This window comes from Gasterosteus aculeatus, chromosome 9 (genome assembly GCF_964276395.1).
Source record: "Gasterosteus aculeatus chromosome 9, fGasAcu3.hap1.1, whole genome shotgun sequence".
Lineage (NCBI taxonomy): Eukaryota > Metazoa > Chordata > Actinopteri > Perciformes > Gasterosteidae > Gasterosteus > Gasterosteus aculeatus.
The window spans coordinates 14,311,806-14,327,857 of NC_135696.1; the positions used below are offsets into that span (position 1 = coordinate 14,311,806).

The following is a 16,052-nucleotide window of genomic DNA, read 5'->3' on the forward strand; positions in this document are numbered from 1 at the left end:
CCCCCACAGAGCTTCAGGGTTTTAGAAACTATAATGGAAACAGTTTGCAATTTAAGGACCGGATTGTATAAAGAGTTAAACGATTGAGACTCATATTGCAGAGCTCAGCACCATCTCAGGAGTGCAGCTTTTCACACATGCCACTCACTTCAGCCTTTGCTAATTTTTTCCAACTTTTCTCTGGGTTTTCTTTACTTTTGCCTGCTTTTCTTAGGGTGTTTTTTTATGCCAGGCCTCATAGTGCAATGCTTGTTCTTCAATGATTTAAGTAAAACTCCAATGAATGTAATTTAGCTTTTCAACTGATGAGTAATACATTCCTTCCTTGATTTACTGTACAATCAATAGACTACCACTAAACATGGGTTTACAATCTTAGACCCATGTCTAAGACCAGTAAGCAAAATAAAAATACTGGTCCGTTTGCGCTCTCAACAGAGTAAAATGTATAATATTACTCATACGCTGTGAGAGCTGCAGCAACATTGAAGACGGTTTTTCACAGGCTGCCTGGTGGTTGACAGCCCCTCACGAGTAGAGCCAAAACATTTTGATTGCCCCTTGGCTGCAGGCTAATTCAGGAAAAGCTTAATTCTGATAGTGGGTGGAGCATGCATTTCACTCCAATTCATTCCAATACTTCAGTCCATCATCTTCCCAATTGTGATCCCATTATTTAAACCATTGGCACAGCTAGACTGCATATTGTGTGAGCGCCGCTACACCTCATGAGCAAATCTAATCTACCCAATAATTTCTTTTATCAACGAGTCAACAGCTCTAACCGTTGATCCGCTTTTGCTCTCAACAGAGACCATGACGACCGCCACCTCCCCCATCCTGTTGAAATGGGACCCGAAGAGCCTTGAAATCCGCACGCTGACCGTGGAGCGGCTTCTGGAGCCCCTCGTCACACAGGTAGCTCACTTAACACACGAGGCAGGTGTGACGAAGGATAGCAGCCGAAGGCATTGAAGTTGACGCGCTCTGAACTCAAAGTGGTTGAGGCCTAAATAATAATAATAATGTATCAACAGAGCTGCGTCCATATTCACAGTTTCTGACATTCTCAAAGGTTTGTTGCCAATCAGTGTGTTTAAAAGAATGGAGCCGGAGGTTTTGACACTACTCGTTGCTCAGTATGAGAGTAAATGTTTTACTCTGATGGATCACAGGGTTGGATGTTGTTTATTCTTTCAGGATGAGTTTATTCATAAAAGATAACAGACATATTACCGGGCAAAAAAAAAGAAAAGAAACGGTTGTTATGATTAAGTGAATTAAAAGAAGAATCCAAAAATTTGAATCAAAGCATTATTCCTGTTGTAGATTAATATTGTCATGAGCACCTAAAAATACAATCGACCGAATTATTGTCAAAAGGAAATATTGAAATAAAATATTAATATCAGAATTCTCCCGGCCAAAATAATTGGGATTTAAAACCCAAATAAACAAAATATACTTAAAATCTTAATTCTTAATTCACAGAAATGACACCTCTCCTCTTCTCAATGAACATTCTTCTATATGAGGAAAGGAACTCATTAATGCTATACACTTTGAGTGAGTCTTTACCTCTTGTTAATAATTATTGTACTTTTCACTTCACTTTCATGATCTGCAGCAATCTGTACACCTTTCAAGTCAAATTCACAATGATGTTCTGATGATGAGAGCAAAAGCTAAGGAGGGGTTTCATTTGTCATTTGCAATATTCATAATTATATATTTCTTATCTTGGCTTATTCCTGGCCCGTTGGCATCTCATCCCCTCCTGTATAACTTTGAGTTTTGGGTTTATTTGCTGCAATTGGATTAAATTCAATGAACCACCAGCACTGTGTGCTTGATAAGAAAACCCAAACATGCTTTTTTTCAAATGGCCCCATCACCCTACTTTGAATCGCACTGGCATCGAATACCTGAATAAACTCTCGTGAAAAGTCTGTCATCCACGGCCACCATTTGTTCTCATGAGAGGCCTTCAAATACTTGAAAAAGCTTCTCTCTCATGACACACGACAAATGATGTGTCTGACAACCAATTTTTTTAAAATTTCAATATAGTTTGTATTCACTTTTAGGTCTTAATTCATCCCAATTTAAATCTATTTTGCTATTATTTTTTTTGCACAGGAGGCGTAAAGCATTTTACGGATATGAAGTGATTGTTTTTCCTGTCAGTTTAGAAATGATTGAGTGTTTCTGGATGGAATGGAAGTTTGCCTTGCAGGAGCTCACATTGCCTGAGACAGAGGGCTCATTTATCACGACTGGCGTCCTGCTGGAGTCATGGGCGAGTCCATAGCTTCCAGCACTGAAGGCGGTATTCTATCACTGCATGTGAAGGCGGTATACTTCCCAAACGGCAAACATTTTGAAATGGCAAGCGGTGTATCTTCTTTGAAAGAATAAGAGGGAGGAAGCCTTCCGAAGCTTGTCTATTTTTATTCATGCCAGTCTGGACTTTATTCATGTCAATATGGAAATGTGGCGACGATGAAACTAGTTGGCCAACGTTGTAAAGTAAAAAAGTGGAACCTTGATAAAACCGAGAAGATGATAACAGAACCTGGAGCTTCACCTACAGCCATTAAATGGAAAAACCTACAAAAAAGTACATATTTGAAAATTGATATTAAACTTTTAATATAACCCGATTAAAAAACAAAAGGAAGATCTCTTCCATGATTCTTTGCTCCAGTATTTCTGACAGATAAATTTCTGTCTTGGCAGTTAAAAGTAATATAAAGGTTTGGCTAATAATAAATGTATTTCTTACATGATTTTGGGGCAAGAAACCCAAAAATGTTTTCTTTGTGTGGTTTTCACTTGTGACTACTTTACCACTTTACAGGAGGCTTGTTTCCGTCCAACATGTTAGTTACCAAAAAACAACCGCTGCTTTTAATTAATACGCTACAGCAATTGACACATTTTCTTTTAAATTAATACTCAAATTCCAGAAAAATATGACTTTATTACAAATAATGCCCATATGAAGAGGCCTAATACAGATGAAACATTAAATTGTTAGATTCCCACTCTCCATTCAACCCTGAGGAGGTACAAATATGTAATATTATTTTGAAGAAGAACAAAGATGCATTCATGAATGAATACATACTTATGTAGCAGAACATTCTTTATATTTAGGTTTTTTTCACTTAGCCAAAATTATAAAGAATCTGAGGCCACAAATTGCTAGTCGTGTTGCTTAATCTTTACTCAGATTGGATCTACAAGGCCGGACCTCTAAGTGAGCTATTAATCGAACTACGGGCAGCAAGAGTAGAGTGGTTTGAGGTTTGAGGTCGCTCATTCACACTTCACTCCGAACACGAGACTCGGCTAACAAAGACTCTTACTTGGTGTCTGTTCAGTGTGAATTAAGTTGTGTTTTACAATCAGGTGGGGGTAAAAGCACTTTGAGAGCTTTGAGGGAACAATGCGTTCCCTCCGATGCTTCGAACGAGTCTTGCCTCGCCTCTGATGGACCCTGCTGTTAACACCAGCTCTATTCAATATCAATGTTTAAAAGAAAAACAGCATTTATTCACCGTTTTCTGCTTGAAAGTTGTACATGTCTTTCATCCAGGATGAATATGCAGAATAATTGCTGTCAAGGGTCATTTTGCTTTGAGGCTTTTGTTGATTTTCTCTTGCAGTCAGATGCACTTTTGGCACAGTTTAAGTTTTTTAATTGAGGTCTATTATCATGTTCATACCAGTTGGATTAGTTTTAGGGATTATGACTGATGCTGACTAAAACAAACAAATTCTTTCATATTTAGCGATATTTAGCGAGTTTATCTAGACTAGGTTTTACATTTTACACGTTCCATCTTTAGGTAGTTTGACATTCTAGGTTTAGTATTTCATACACCGCATATGGGTTTTGTCTGTTTCTTAACATGGATTTATCCAAATTCCTTCCACCTTTTGAAAGGAATTTCCACAATTGGGATGTTTGGTGGTTGACATTACACTCGGCTTCCATGGAGGGCAGAGAAGAGCGGGTTTGTAGGACAAGAGAGAGAAATCATCTCCCAGCTGTCGTCTCTTTCGACAGGTGCCTCTATTTGCTATGCTGGAATTTGATTGGTGACGTCATTGATGCTCAGCATTCGTGCCAACTTTCTCAGTGCAACTTTTCCTCCTTAAATAAATCTTTGATCTCAGAGGTTGTCTCTTTATTAGCTCTGTATATTAGCCGGCCTGAGCTACGTGCACAGCTGATTCCGCTCCAGCACTCTCTCCACCTCTTCACATGTAACTAAGCTGTAAACTACTACTTCTATTACTGTGTGTACGTGCTGATTAGCCACTACAGGTTGTTGCCTCTCTTTCGTTGTGGGATTGCTTGAAGCAAACTCCGGCTTGAAAACTAGGGCCTTTAGTAACAAGTCCTGCTAAGTGCTATTGACATCTGTGGTTTATTAACCGACTACATGCTGTGAAAGGAGCGAGGAGCTTTCTGTGTCTCGGTGTGTTCTTGTTTCCATTGGTGTTCTTGGTTATTGAATTGATGTCTGTTTTTCTGGTCATGGGCCAGCAGGGCACCTGCAGGGTGCAGTTCGCCGTCAGCACTGGAGGCCTCAGCCCCCTTTGGTTTGTTTGTATGTCATCCAAGGGCAAAGTTTGGGTCCTAGCATCGGTTGACACGTGACACAATTACACACGCACACACACACACACAAGCACAAGTCAAGGGGCTTAACATAAAGGGAGGCGAGACGACAGCGGCGAGGGGATTAGGGCTTCAAGCTGCATCGCTGTCATAATCCACAAAGCAAGCGGAAAAGGAGGAAGTATGGACCTCAAACTGACACTTTTGGGAGTTAAGAGGGATGTTTTACCCCTCTTCAGAGTTTTTATTTAAACCACATTTCAGTTTTTTCTCAAAGGTTGGAAACTACTTGGGAATCTGGCAACAGCCTGTTGCATACAGCATCTCGCTTTTAAGAAAATAACTTCTGATTGAACATGTGCAACTGCAAACTGTCTCTGAGATCAAAAGTTATTAAAAACACTATTTCCAGTTGCACATATTCAGATATACTATAGCACCTGGGCCCTGGATCAGTCAGGAATAGGTGCTGTTTTACAGAATCCCAATTCTACTTTACAAAAACTCACAAACACACACACACACACACACACACACAACCCCAATGCATTTAAACCGAGAGGTAATACCTTGCTTTTACAGACTAGTGTGATGAATATGACAACTGTGTCATAATGCAGAGGGACCCTCGTTATCTCCTGTGTTCTCATGACCTCTTCAAGTGCCTCTGGGTTACGACTGTATCATGTGAACCATACTTTGATCCGTCTCTGGGCTCTTATCTTCTGACAACTTGTTATGTCAGCATATGGCTTGCCCCGGGGTTCAGAAAAGCAGCCACACACACATTTTTTATATTATTTTGTATATTTGTTAAAAGTTTATACCTACATCAGTTTTTTACTTGTATGTCTCGTCCTTTGGTTCATATTCTTATATATATATATTTTGGGGTTTGTGAAAGAAACTAAGGAGAACAGAGAAAAAACGTGTCAATTTTGGAGTCTGATTCTGATTCTACGATGTGTTTAGGCTCTGTTCAGTGAAAATTGCGGGATGGTAAATTAAACCTTTATCATTGTTATGCGTTCACATGTAATGGCGTTTGGGGAAGAACTTAAATTATACAATATTTTGAAGACAAATATATATTTGTTTCCTCTTATCTTTTGTCCTAGTGACACCTCCATTCATGCATGAGTTTTTTGTTAAACAAAAAATGCACACTTCTTATAGATACGATGTTATACCCCGCGCTGTGACTTAAAGCAGATCTATAGGCGAAGCACAGCTGATGGATCTGGGATCTTGTAACGACTCTCGAGCCGGCGGTCTCCGTGCCTCCCCGCTCTGTCATGTGCGTGCAAGAGAGGAAGAGTCAGGGAGGAAGAGGATGAAAGGGAAAGAAGCAGACATACAATCTGTGATTCTGAGTGTCTGCAAATTTGGCTGGGAGCGAGATGTGCACATATTTAATCTAAATGAGGCCTAATAGTCTGAAATGACTTTCTGCTTGTTGTTTCTCTCTTCCATTTTGTATGCAGTTTTAAATAATGTAGCTTTTACTTCCCTCCTCAGAGCCATCCTCTTCCCATATGACCTATGAACGGGTGTTAACTTGATAGCACAGTCTTTTTATTCTACGGAACAGAAAATACCACAAAATAAGCCCATTGCCTTGAATAATTTACTTGCCATGCTGAACTGCTAAACTACCTTATTATACAACTCTCTTTCCATTTTTGTCTCACTGCTGAGCAGTGTTAATTTTGGCAGATATTTTTGATTTAGTCTTAGTCTTAGATGAAAAATGCATATTAGTTTTAGTCACATTTAGTCATTTTAATCCTTCTTAGTTTTAGTCTAGTTTTCGTCGACGAAAACTCAGAACATTTTAGTCTAGTTTCAGTCGACGAAAACTAGACTAGAACATAATTAGTTTTAGTCTAGTTTTAGTCACATTTAATAGCCATTTTAAACTCCTTTTCTTCCCTTTTCAGGTCCAGGGACCCCCTGTGTTGTGTCTACAACTGCATAATAGTCTAGCTTGCAGTACTTGGTTGTCCATTAGATGTCCCTCCTAGGACAGGTCTATAGCAGCGGTCGGCAAACTTTTTGAGTCACAATGGGTTGTAAAATTTGACGGAGGAGCCGGGCCAAGAACAAATGGTTGAAGTGTTTGTGTGAGCTAATATAAATGACATGTGAAAATCATTACATGAAATAGAATAGCAAAGCATTTATTTGCAAGGCAATTTAACAAATTGCCAAAGGTGTAACAACTTCATGAGGGCCAGGGATCTAAATGCAACACTTTGTTGTCTTTGTCTGTTTACTTGCAATGCTTTTGACATGGCCACCGGAAACTTCATGATCCTTTATTGTTTCCACTGTCCCAACAAAAGAGACCCCTTATGCGAGCGAGCGTTCTGGGTTCGTGGATGACGTCATCATGACACGTTAATATCCGCCGTACTTTGCCTGTCTGTTGTCTGTTACCTGCGTGCGAATTTAGGGAGAAAAAGTATTGTGACTTCGTCAACCACCAACATCTTCGTCTCATCTCGTTAACGAAAGTTAGAATAGATTTAGTCATAGTTTTTATTTTTTAAGATCGTTTTCGTCACGTCTTAGTCTCGTCTAAGTCATAGAAAAAAGGATCGTTAACGAAAAATTTTCGTCATAGTTTTCGTCGACGAAATTAACACTGCTGCTGAGCTTCATAGTTAGTATTCACAAATAAATGTTTGAAACGTTGAATTAGATTACTCTAGATGTATGTGCTGCTGTCACGTTCCACGTAATATGCTTGAACTGTAAAATCAATTATTTTGCGACCATTTTGCTTTTGTTTCAGTTAGGGCATTCTGTTGCGAGCAGAAACCACTTCTCGCACTGTTCCATCGCAGGTTGAGTTAAACGGGCGTTGTCGTATCCGGTTTGTGAGTCATTGCTTCCTATTGAAGCACTGCATTTTACCACCCGATTTAGTGTCCAAATTCTGAGGGACGAATTCCCGAAAAGCGCTAAAAGGGCACAAACAAGAGAAATACCAGCTGTTTGGACGTTGGAAGGCTTTTTGGAGTTGTGGAGCTGGAATAAAGGCTTACAGAGCAAGTGCACGGAAGAGATCACAAGCAGAGGAAGCCCAGTGCAGTTGTGGGTCCCTTTTACTACTCGACCCGAGCTGACCTTGGAAAGCTACGTATGTACGTATGCGCACATGTCCTGTGATGCTACTGCTCATCTCACCCAAACCTCAAAGCGCTGCTCTGCGCTCTCACACTTTCCTTGAAGACACCCGCTGCACTAATTTCTTTGACGCTCGTCATTGTGGCCACATCTCACGCTTGAGGCCATTTCAGAATGAGGTTTTAGAAGGCTTTTATGTGGCCTGTCTTTGAAGTGAACAGCATCTTGGATGGCATATATTCTGCCATTTGTTGTGAATATTACGTGAAACCTCGAGGAATGTCATACCAAAATTAAGCCTCAGTCAAATGAGGACTCATTGGTATTTTTGTACCAATGGTAAAAAGCTATTTTAACACTGACATTCTGTAATATATGTATGTATTATATTCACAATGAGCAATGGAAAGATAAAGTTGAAACGCATTTCGTCGTTGCAATACATCATTGTGGAAATGTTCTAATAAGCCGGGATTGCACAGATTTAGGAACTTCTTGGCAACCAAAACAAGTTTTCAACAACCTCTCCGCTCAACTCCGCTAGTCATTTGGTTCCAGATATTCCCGACGACATTTGCTTTTTTGAAGGTGCAATGGCTTTCTAATGGATGCAAAAGCATCTTTATCAAGTGTTGCACCTGCAACTGTGTTTGATAAAAGGTCTTTTCTTGTCTCAAAAATGATATGAGCAACTTTATGGACATCAAAAAGACATCTCGTAGTGAGAATGATAATGAAGGAGTGGGAGGATCAAACAGAGTATAGGAACATGGGATATGAGGGTTACTAATGAGGAAGTATTATGGAGGCATAGAGAGTCTGAACACATGAATTCTATTCTCATATGTTCAACTTGTAAAATATATAAACCCCCCCAATGATAACACCTCTAACTCCACTGCCTCCTCTTCGTGTTTTCTTTCCGCTATTTGTTACATTTGACGCATGCTCACAACTTAACGTAAGTAAAATGAGGTTGAGGCAGAACATATTCCGGAGGTGTGTAAAATTGGTGGACATTTAGAATCAGTAAATCAGTGTAAAATACTGAAAAGTTCAACAAAACTGCAGCTGATGGACCTGATAACTTACGGCAAAAGACATACAAGGAGGACAGCCTAAAATATCGAATGCATTTGATCTGCGTTGATAATGCGTTAGTAGTTATTACTTTTTTAAACACCCAACTTGTACTACCAGGTTTTCTAAATTTACTTTCTCAAAGCGAGATGATCAATTCTCCCACCTTGAAAGAAAATTAGCGCGTATGTCTCCTCGAGCTTTTTCACACATGACTCACTCTGTCCATGGACATAAATGGCCTCATCAGGTATTTAACAGGGAAGGTTATGTACATCACTAACTGGGGGAGGATGGCAGAGGTTAAGGAAATCTCTTAGGAGAGGTATATGGGTTTGCATGATGATGCATGTGTGCCGTTTGCCCCCTTAAAGTCCAACAGTTATATGGCATCACTCATCCGTTGGATGCAAGTCTCAGAGGCTGGAGGCGGAAAATTAAATGGCTACGCAGAGCCACGAGGATTTACTACTGAGTGGACAGTCCACCGGCCGGTGCTGTGGAGAGGAACGGCCCCATGGCATTTAATGCCATCGATCAGCAATAAAATGGGAGGGCAAAGCACAACAACTTCGTAGGCGTTGGAAAGGAAAGGAAAGGTTAGCCTCACCAATGCTGCAGTATAGTCACCGACAGTTGGTGGAAATGCTTTGCTATCTCATCGATTTGAAAAAACAACAACAATACAATCAAATTTGAATACAAAGGCTGAGGTAACAACTTGAAACCATTTGTTGGCAGCAGGAGATTATATTCATCACAACATTTCACTGTCCAATGACGTGCAAAGATTTGTTATCTAGGCAGCAGCGAGCTTCCATATCTGAGTCGCAGGGGAACATCATGCATACTTGGGCAGGATTTAAAAGCCTGGGCTGAATAAAGGCATCTCTGTCAGAGGCATGATTGCTGATGACAAAGGTGCGAGGAACAAATGGAGTTGGACATGGGGCTGCTGGTTGGGTTGATGGTGGGGAAACCGCAATAAAAACACCAGATCCGGATGAGCTGAACTCTTATTTGTCCAGAGAATTTACAGCAGTGCATTAGCAGGCACTGATAACTAACAACAGAGCTGTAATTTATCATCTATAAATATGTTGAAAATACAAACCAAACTTCCTCGGGCCCTGTGTAAAAATGCAATATGCAATAGTTTCTCGTTAGTCATGGCTCAGCCATTTTTCATGGATTTGTTCTCATTGTGCATCTGCGGTCTTGTGTCCTTCCTGCCCAGTGACCGTGTCCTGATGTGTGTCCGTGGTCATGGCTGCGTGTGTGTGTCGGTGCTTCCTCACACGGTCAATCTTTTGGTACATTCGGTAATGTTGTTACGTCCTGTTATCCACATTCATAGTAAACATCTGTCAACTGCATTATTTCAATATATGAAGTGCTGCATCTGTTCATCTGTCTTATGGCATTTTTTAGCACACTTAGTGTGGAATTTGAATCATTACCATAGATTTGTTTTGATCATTGTGTTTGTATTGAGACAGATGTTTTAATTAAGTTTTTGATGCACACTCTGTTTCTCTAATTGATTGAATATGGACTCCAAAAATGTGACTCACTTCGATCTGTTGTTTGATTTACATTTCCACTGAGCCCTGCGCAGTCACTATTTTTATACATTGTATAAGAGGATTCTGCAATTATTGCACCAATTCATACATTGGAACTGAAATTAGGATAGTCCTGTTTTTGTGCATATGTATTGTGTTTAAAATATTTCATACCGTTGGATTAAATTGGAAAGAAATAATGTTTTTAATGTATTTATGGCTTGCACAAAGAATTTGATGCTATACCAAAATATCCAAAAGCACTGAGGTTTAAGAGTACAGCTCGATATCGGTTAAATAATATATCACCTGGTTCAACACAAGTCAAGTGTGCGTGAACACATGAAGTGCATGAAGTCCAAGCAGTGCTGCTAACACACACAACAGATTATTGGGCTTATAGGGACCATTACCAGCTGGCATAAATATTAGAGCTGGGAAAAGATAAAAATGTGTCATCTGATTAATCACATGATTTTCTGTGATTAACAGCGATTAATGACATAATGCACAAAATTCAATAATACTTAAAAAACTAGTACATTGCACGCTGTTATTTTGAAGTAATGTGATCAGAACAATATAACAGGCATTTTTTCTGAACAGGTACCAGAAAAAACCTTTGTCTTTAATCAGGGAGCAGCATAAACAGTCTGTGTTCAGTAACAGGGCCCCTGTTGGAGGGAGGTAAAGTGGTCTAGCACAAAAAAAAGTACACAGCTGGAATTTACTGCGGACATTTTAATCTGTAAAGCCTGTGGATTTCCTTTGGAGAATCTCAGATCTCAGTTAAAGAAGAAAGAAAAACACTTCGAAGTTGAGCAGTTACACAATGACAAAATTAACATTTAACATCAACTTTTTTTATCGATTCCTCCAAATTATTCTTCGTTAGTCGACAGTTCTCCTGCACGTTTCGTGCAAAAGTAGTCGGCCGATGTTTGGCTCCACCGGTTGTTTGGTTAGTTAGTGGGCTGCATCAATGCTGCAAAACGCCTTTAAGTGGTACTTCAGGTTCTTGGTACTGTGGTGATAAAACAATTCCAGTTCGCAGTAGTTAAAAAGTTTTGCTTTTACGGACTACGCCGTCTGGTAGAGATTTCAAATGAAAATGTCCATTCTGTGGCAGCGGTAAGTCTCTCCCAATGCTCAAAAAATGTGTTTAACGCATGATAAAATCATTGTTGGGGTTAACGGATTGCTACGTTGGTGTATTTATAAAACCTTAGAGTACCCGGCCCTAATGCATTTATTATTTAGCTTTGATTACTTTTGATTAGTCTGTGTTCAGGTCTTTTTTTCGCCAGTACTGCGCTGTCCTCAAATATACATACATGGAGTGAAGTTCTGTAAAACCAAAAACATTCTAGCTTTTGAATGTTAAAATAGTTTGCCGGAAACAAACCACAAATAACGCTAATGCCTTTTTTCACAATTTAATGAAACATTTTTCTCGTAGGGAACGTGTCTAAGGAGGAGGATGAAGTAAAGTGCTGAGGTTACGGTCACAGTAACGAATACAGTTCAATGAAAAACATGTTGCATTATCTCAATGTTGCACCATTTATTGGCACCGTGATAGAAAGTTTACTGCAATAGGCTTAAATCCCTTCCAGGTCCTAGAATAGAAAACCATACAAACCAACTTAAGTTTCAAAAGATGTGAATACTCATGACCAGCAGTGTTGTAAGCTAACATCATGTTGCAGCATTCTATCCCTGCTCCTTTTATTATGAACTGGATGGCTATTTATCATATGCTGTGTCTCCACGGAAGTGACACTGCTCAAACCTGCATTGCTCAGCAACCACAGTAAAAAGCTTTGGTGACTAAGACCCTCTAAAAGTCCTCATTATTCAGACCGGAACAAAAGTCTTCTTCTTTTTCCTTTTTTTCGTCCTCCCAGGGATGTTTGTTAAATCTGATCTCCATGCTTCATCTAATCAGTCCAATTTCCGCTGCCCACTTGTGTAGGTCTCTCACATTTTTTCTCCGTCGAAGTTTCTTCGAGGACACGGAAGCCTTCTTCCCTTCACTCAGATCACCCGTCTTTGAAAATGTCTACTCTGTATTTTCAGATGAGTTTAAGACTAAACAGTGTAAGATTGAAACATGTCAGGCTCCTTGTATTGTGCATTCTGGTCCCCTGTCACACTGTCCTGGACACACAGTGTAGCTATCGATAATATAATCAGTTTCCCTTTTTCACGCTCATTGCGAGGCTTCTGCGTGAGGACACAACTAGATATCATAAGAATAGCACAGTTAAATCTGTGTGAAGGTAGATAAATGGAATCTGCCAGAGTGAATACTGTGAGGTTGTTGCGGCATGATTAAATATACATCAATCTTTTTTAAGTCACTGTTGCAGAACAAAGCATCAGCAAGCTTTTGACTTTTCTGATTCAATCCCTGCGGAAAGCTACATGACCCGTGCCATGTTCCTGTGTGATCCTCAGCCCATCCCTCTTTTAATGAATACATGAGCATTGAAAGTGCAGATGAATTATGCAGTCCCATAACTCGGTGTGTTCCCATTTTCCGTTGCAAAAGGCATGATGAAGAGATGGAAGTCGGGTTCCCGCCAAGATCTAAAATAAATCGACACACTTGACCTCTAATCTTGAAGCTAACATCTGAAGAAGGTAGAGGCCACAACAGGAAACAAACAAGTGTGCAGTTTGCCTACGATTAATGTCATTACGTTGTCTAATGTATTTACTGCTTCCAGGGAACTGGAGCCAGGGAAAATCTAGGGCTTTAAATAATCATATAAAGCTCTAAACTTAGTTAAAATGGCATTTATTTTAATTCTTATTATTTGAAAAATGATTAACAAACTGATGATTCTCATATCGTTAAAAAAAGTCCCGTCCCATGCTGGTTATATACACCCACTGAGCGAGACACGGAACCCTCAACATGAAGCCGCGGCAAACCGAGTGGGATCAGTGGCTCATCTTTCATCCTCTGACTACAGACACATTAACACTGCCGACTCTAATCCATTGTGTTTGTTGCCAGCTGCTGGTAGTGGATCGACTCTGTAATGGTATGGGAAGCCAATTTATGAACGTCATGAGCCAAAATAATTGCTCTGCTTGATTTAAAAACCGCTTAAGGATATTATGCATCAAATTGTACAGGACCAGGTGCACTCCAAACTTTATTTTAGTATTATTTCCGCTAGTGCCAAACAAATTAAACTATGTTTTTATTGATGCCGCAATGAAGTCAGATGCCTTTTATGGCGTCCCTTGTCTGCTCATCTAAACTTTAAAACCCCAACGAGACTTCATAAGAAAGAAAGTGAACATTGATGAAATCATTATTAACATCCAACCTCACGCAGGTTAAAACCTGCCTTTAGTTGTTCAACGGCACCTTCACGCTGTTCTGCAGACACATAATGTACCTGTGAGTTGTGTGTAGAATCGCCCTCCCTCTCTGTTCATTGACCGACAATCTGGTATTTGTGGAGATCAACACCTTGACTTTATAACGGAAAGGAATACATGGGCTCTGAGCGGTTTTGGGACAAAGAGAGATCACCAAGGTGCAGCAAAAATCCAATTCCATGCCCAACGTGAGAATAGGTAAACCCTAAAAAAGTTGTTCTCAGCCTTACTTTGACTGTGCTTGTATTACATGCATTGCCTGGGTCGATGCATGCATATTCGTATGCATGATACACATGTCTGCATGCATGCAGGGTGTGTATGTATCAGCTTATTGTATTATAATAGAGTGCAGTGCGTAAGATGCAGTGACGTGGGTACAGATTGCAACTCCCTTCCCTCACTAGTCCTTTTCCAACTTCTGTGAGCTTTACTAAATGTCCAAACTCAATAGAACCAATGTGTAGTTTGTTGGTTCTGGGCATCTGGAGAAGCATGGCTGTAAAACATTCTGCGTGAAGAGGATTAAGATGAGGCAGAGTTCATACTAACAAAAACACAGCAATACTTGCTTTCAGGTGACTGTAAGCTACATGATAATATAAATGTACTTATCAAAATTATATTACATTTTTCTCAAAGATATCCATCTTAATCCTAACACCAGGTTCTTTTTATGACCTGCACAGATGGAAATCCCATTTTTTTTGCATCATCATGCTGTTGATTTACTTGCTGAACAACGATCACAAGAGCTCTCGCTGCAGTGGATGAGTCTGTTTGTTTGTGTGTCTATCGGCGGATCCGAGCTCTGATGTGGTTACCCGGCGTGTGAGTGCAGAAACACAGGCTGTGTGCGAGATGGAGGGAGTTTTGGCCCGAGGTTGGTCTACGCTGCCATGTGCAAATGTAATGATGAGGTTTATTGATCCCCAAAGTCAGATGGAAAGTTTGCACTTCGTAACAAGCACTCGTTCCGGTGACGTTGAGCAGAGGGCCGGATGATAAACAGCGCTGCTTTGGATACGGATTAAATAATGAATTACTTTTTATTTAAAATAGTTTCCAAAGACGAGAAAGGTCTCTATTCCTGGCTCCATCCCGAGCAACGTCATACATCATTCAAGTTTTCATTTGACTCCTGCAGCCCTTCAATAACGCAGCCTAGGCGGGACATGACTTTGCTCTTAGCAGCTTTTCAGAGTGAAGAGCGTTTGATTTATTCCACAAACTACTTTTAGCAACCAACTGTGCCGGCTTCCGTGGCCGTCTGACTTTGACTGGAGTGTGTAATGAGGGATTCCGTCCATGTGGATCCTCACCGGCCTCAGACAGACAGACGCAGTCGTGTGCAGCAAATGTGACACCAGCATGAAAGCCGTGGTGATAATCCCTCCCTTTTATGAATTATTAACAGTTTTAGCAGTATTAGCCGTAATTGCGGCTCTCCAGTTGCTGGTCCTGGAAGTGAATTCACTGTAGTCATTTCAGGTTTGTTGTTATTGACGCTCTAATTGGAACTCGAAAGGACTCACACGGACAGTTTAAAATGGAAAAAAACAGAAATTTAACAAGACTCACTTGTTGACTCATTGAACACTGCAGGCTATTTTCTAAATGTGTCTTTTCCACCCTCGCCCCGATGTTTCACGTGTAAATGTTACTCTTCCGGCCTGCAGCAAGCTCTCCTCTCTCCCCCCAGGTCACTACGCTGGTGAACACCAGCAACAAAGGGCCATCGAGCAAGAAGAAGGGGCGCTCCAAGAAGGCCCATGTCCTCGCCGTGTCTGTTGAGCAGGCCACACAAAACTTTTTGGAAAAGGGTGAGCAGATCGCCAAGGACAGCCAGGACCTTAAAGAGGAGCTCATTTCTGCTGTCGAGGATGTTCGGAAGCAAGGTGAGCTTGTTGAATGTGCTTTATTTTTCCACTTTTCTTTTTCAACTCGGCACCATTTCCAGCTGAAATAATTGGCACTGCTGGAACCACTTTCTATGAAAAGACTGTTCAATGATGTTGTCTGGCATTGAAAGCTGGTCAAAGAGAGCAATCACTTTTTAAATTGTAATGTTTGGCAGTGTATTAAGTGCTCTCCGAGTGTCACAACAAGTCAAATGTGTTTGCGTGGTTTCAGCAGTTGGAGAGTTGTGAATGGCAAGGCAAAACCATTAAACATGACAGATTAGTAGCCATTACTTTTGGGCTTCACTTTGTGCACAGAGCCTTCATGACTGTAATGAGCCA

General features: G+C 40.4%; 1 protein-coding gene across 3 annotated transcripts in view; it reads left to right on the top strand.

The window, feature by feature from the left end:
• ctnna2 (catenin (cadherin-associated protein), alpha 2) overlaps positions 1-16,052 on the top strand; it is a 224,977-nt gene that overhangs the window by 13,970 nt on the left and 194,955 nt on the right. For all 3 annotated transcript variants that reach the window (XM_040186278.2, XM_078109035.1, XM_078109034.1), the window contains 2 exons: positions 812-918; positions 15,512-15,707. In XM_040186278.2, coding sequence (XP_040042212.2) covers positions 817-918; positions 15,512-15,707 — 298 coding nt within the window. In that variant the 5' untranslated portion in view covers positions 812-816. The remainder of the gene's footprint in view (positions 1-811; positions 919-15,511; positions 15,708-16,052) is intronic.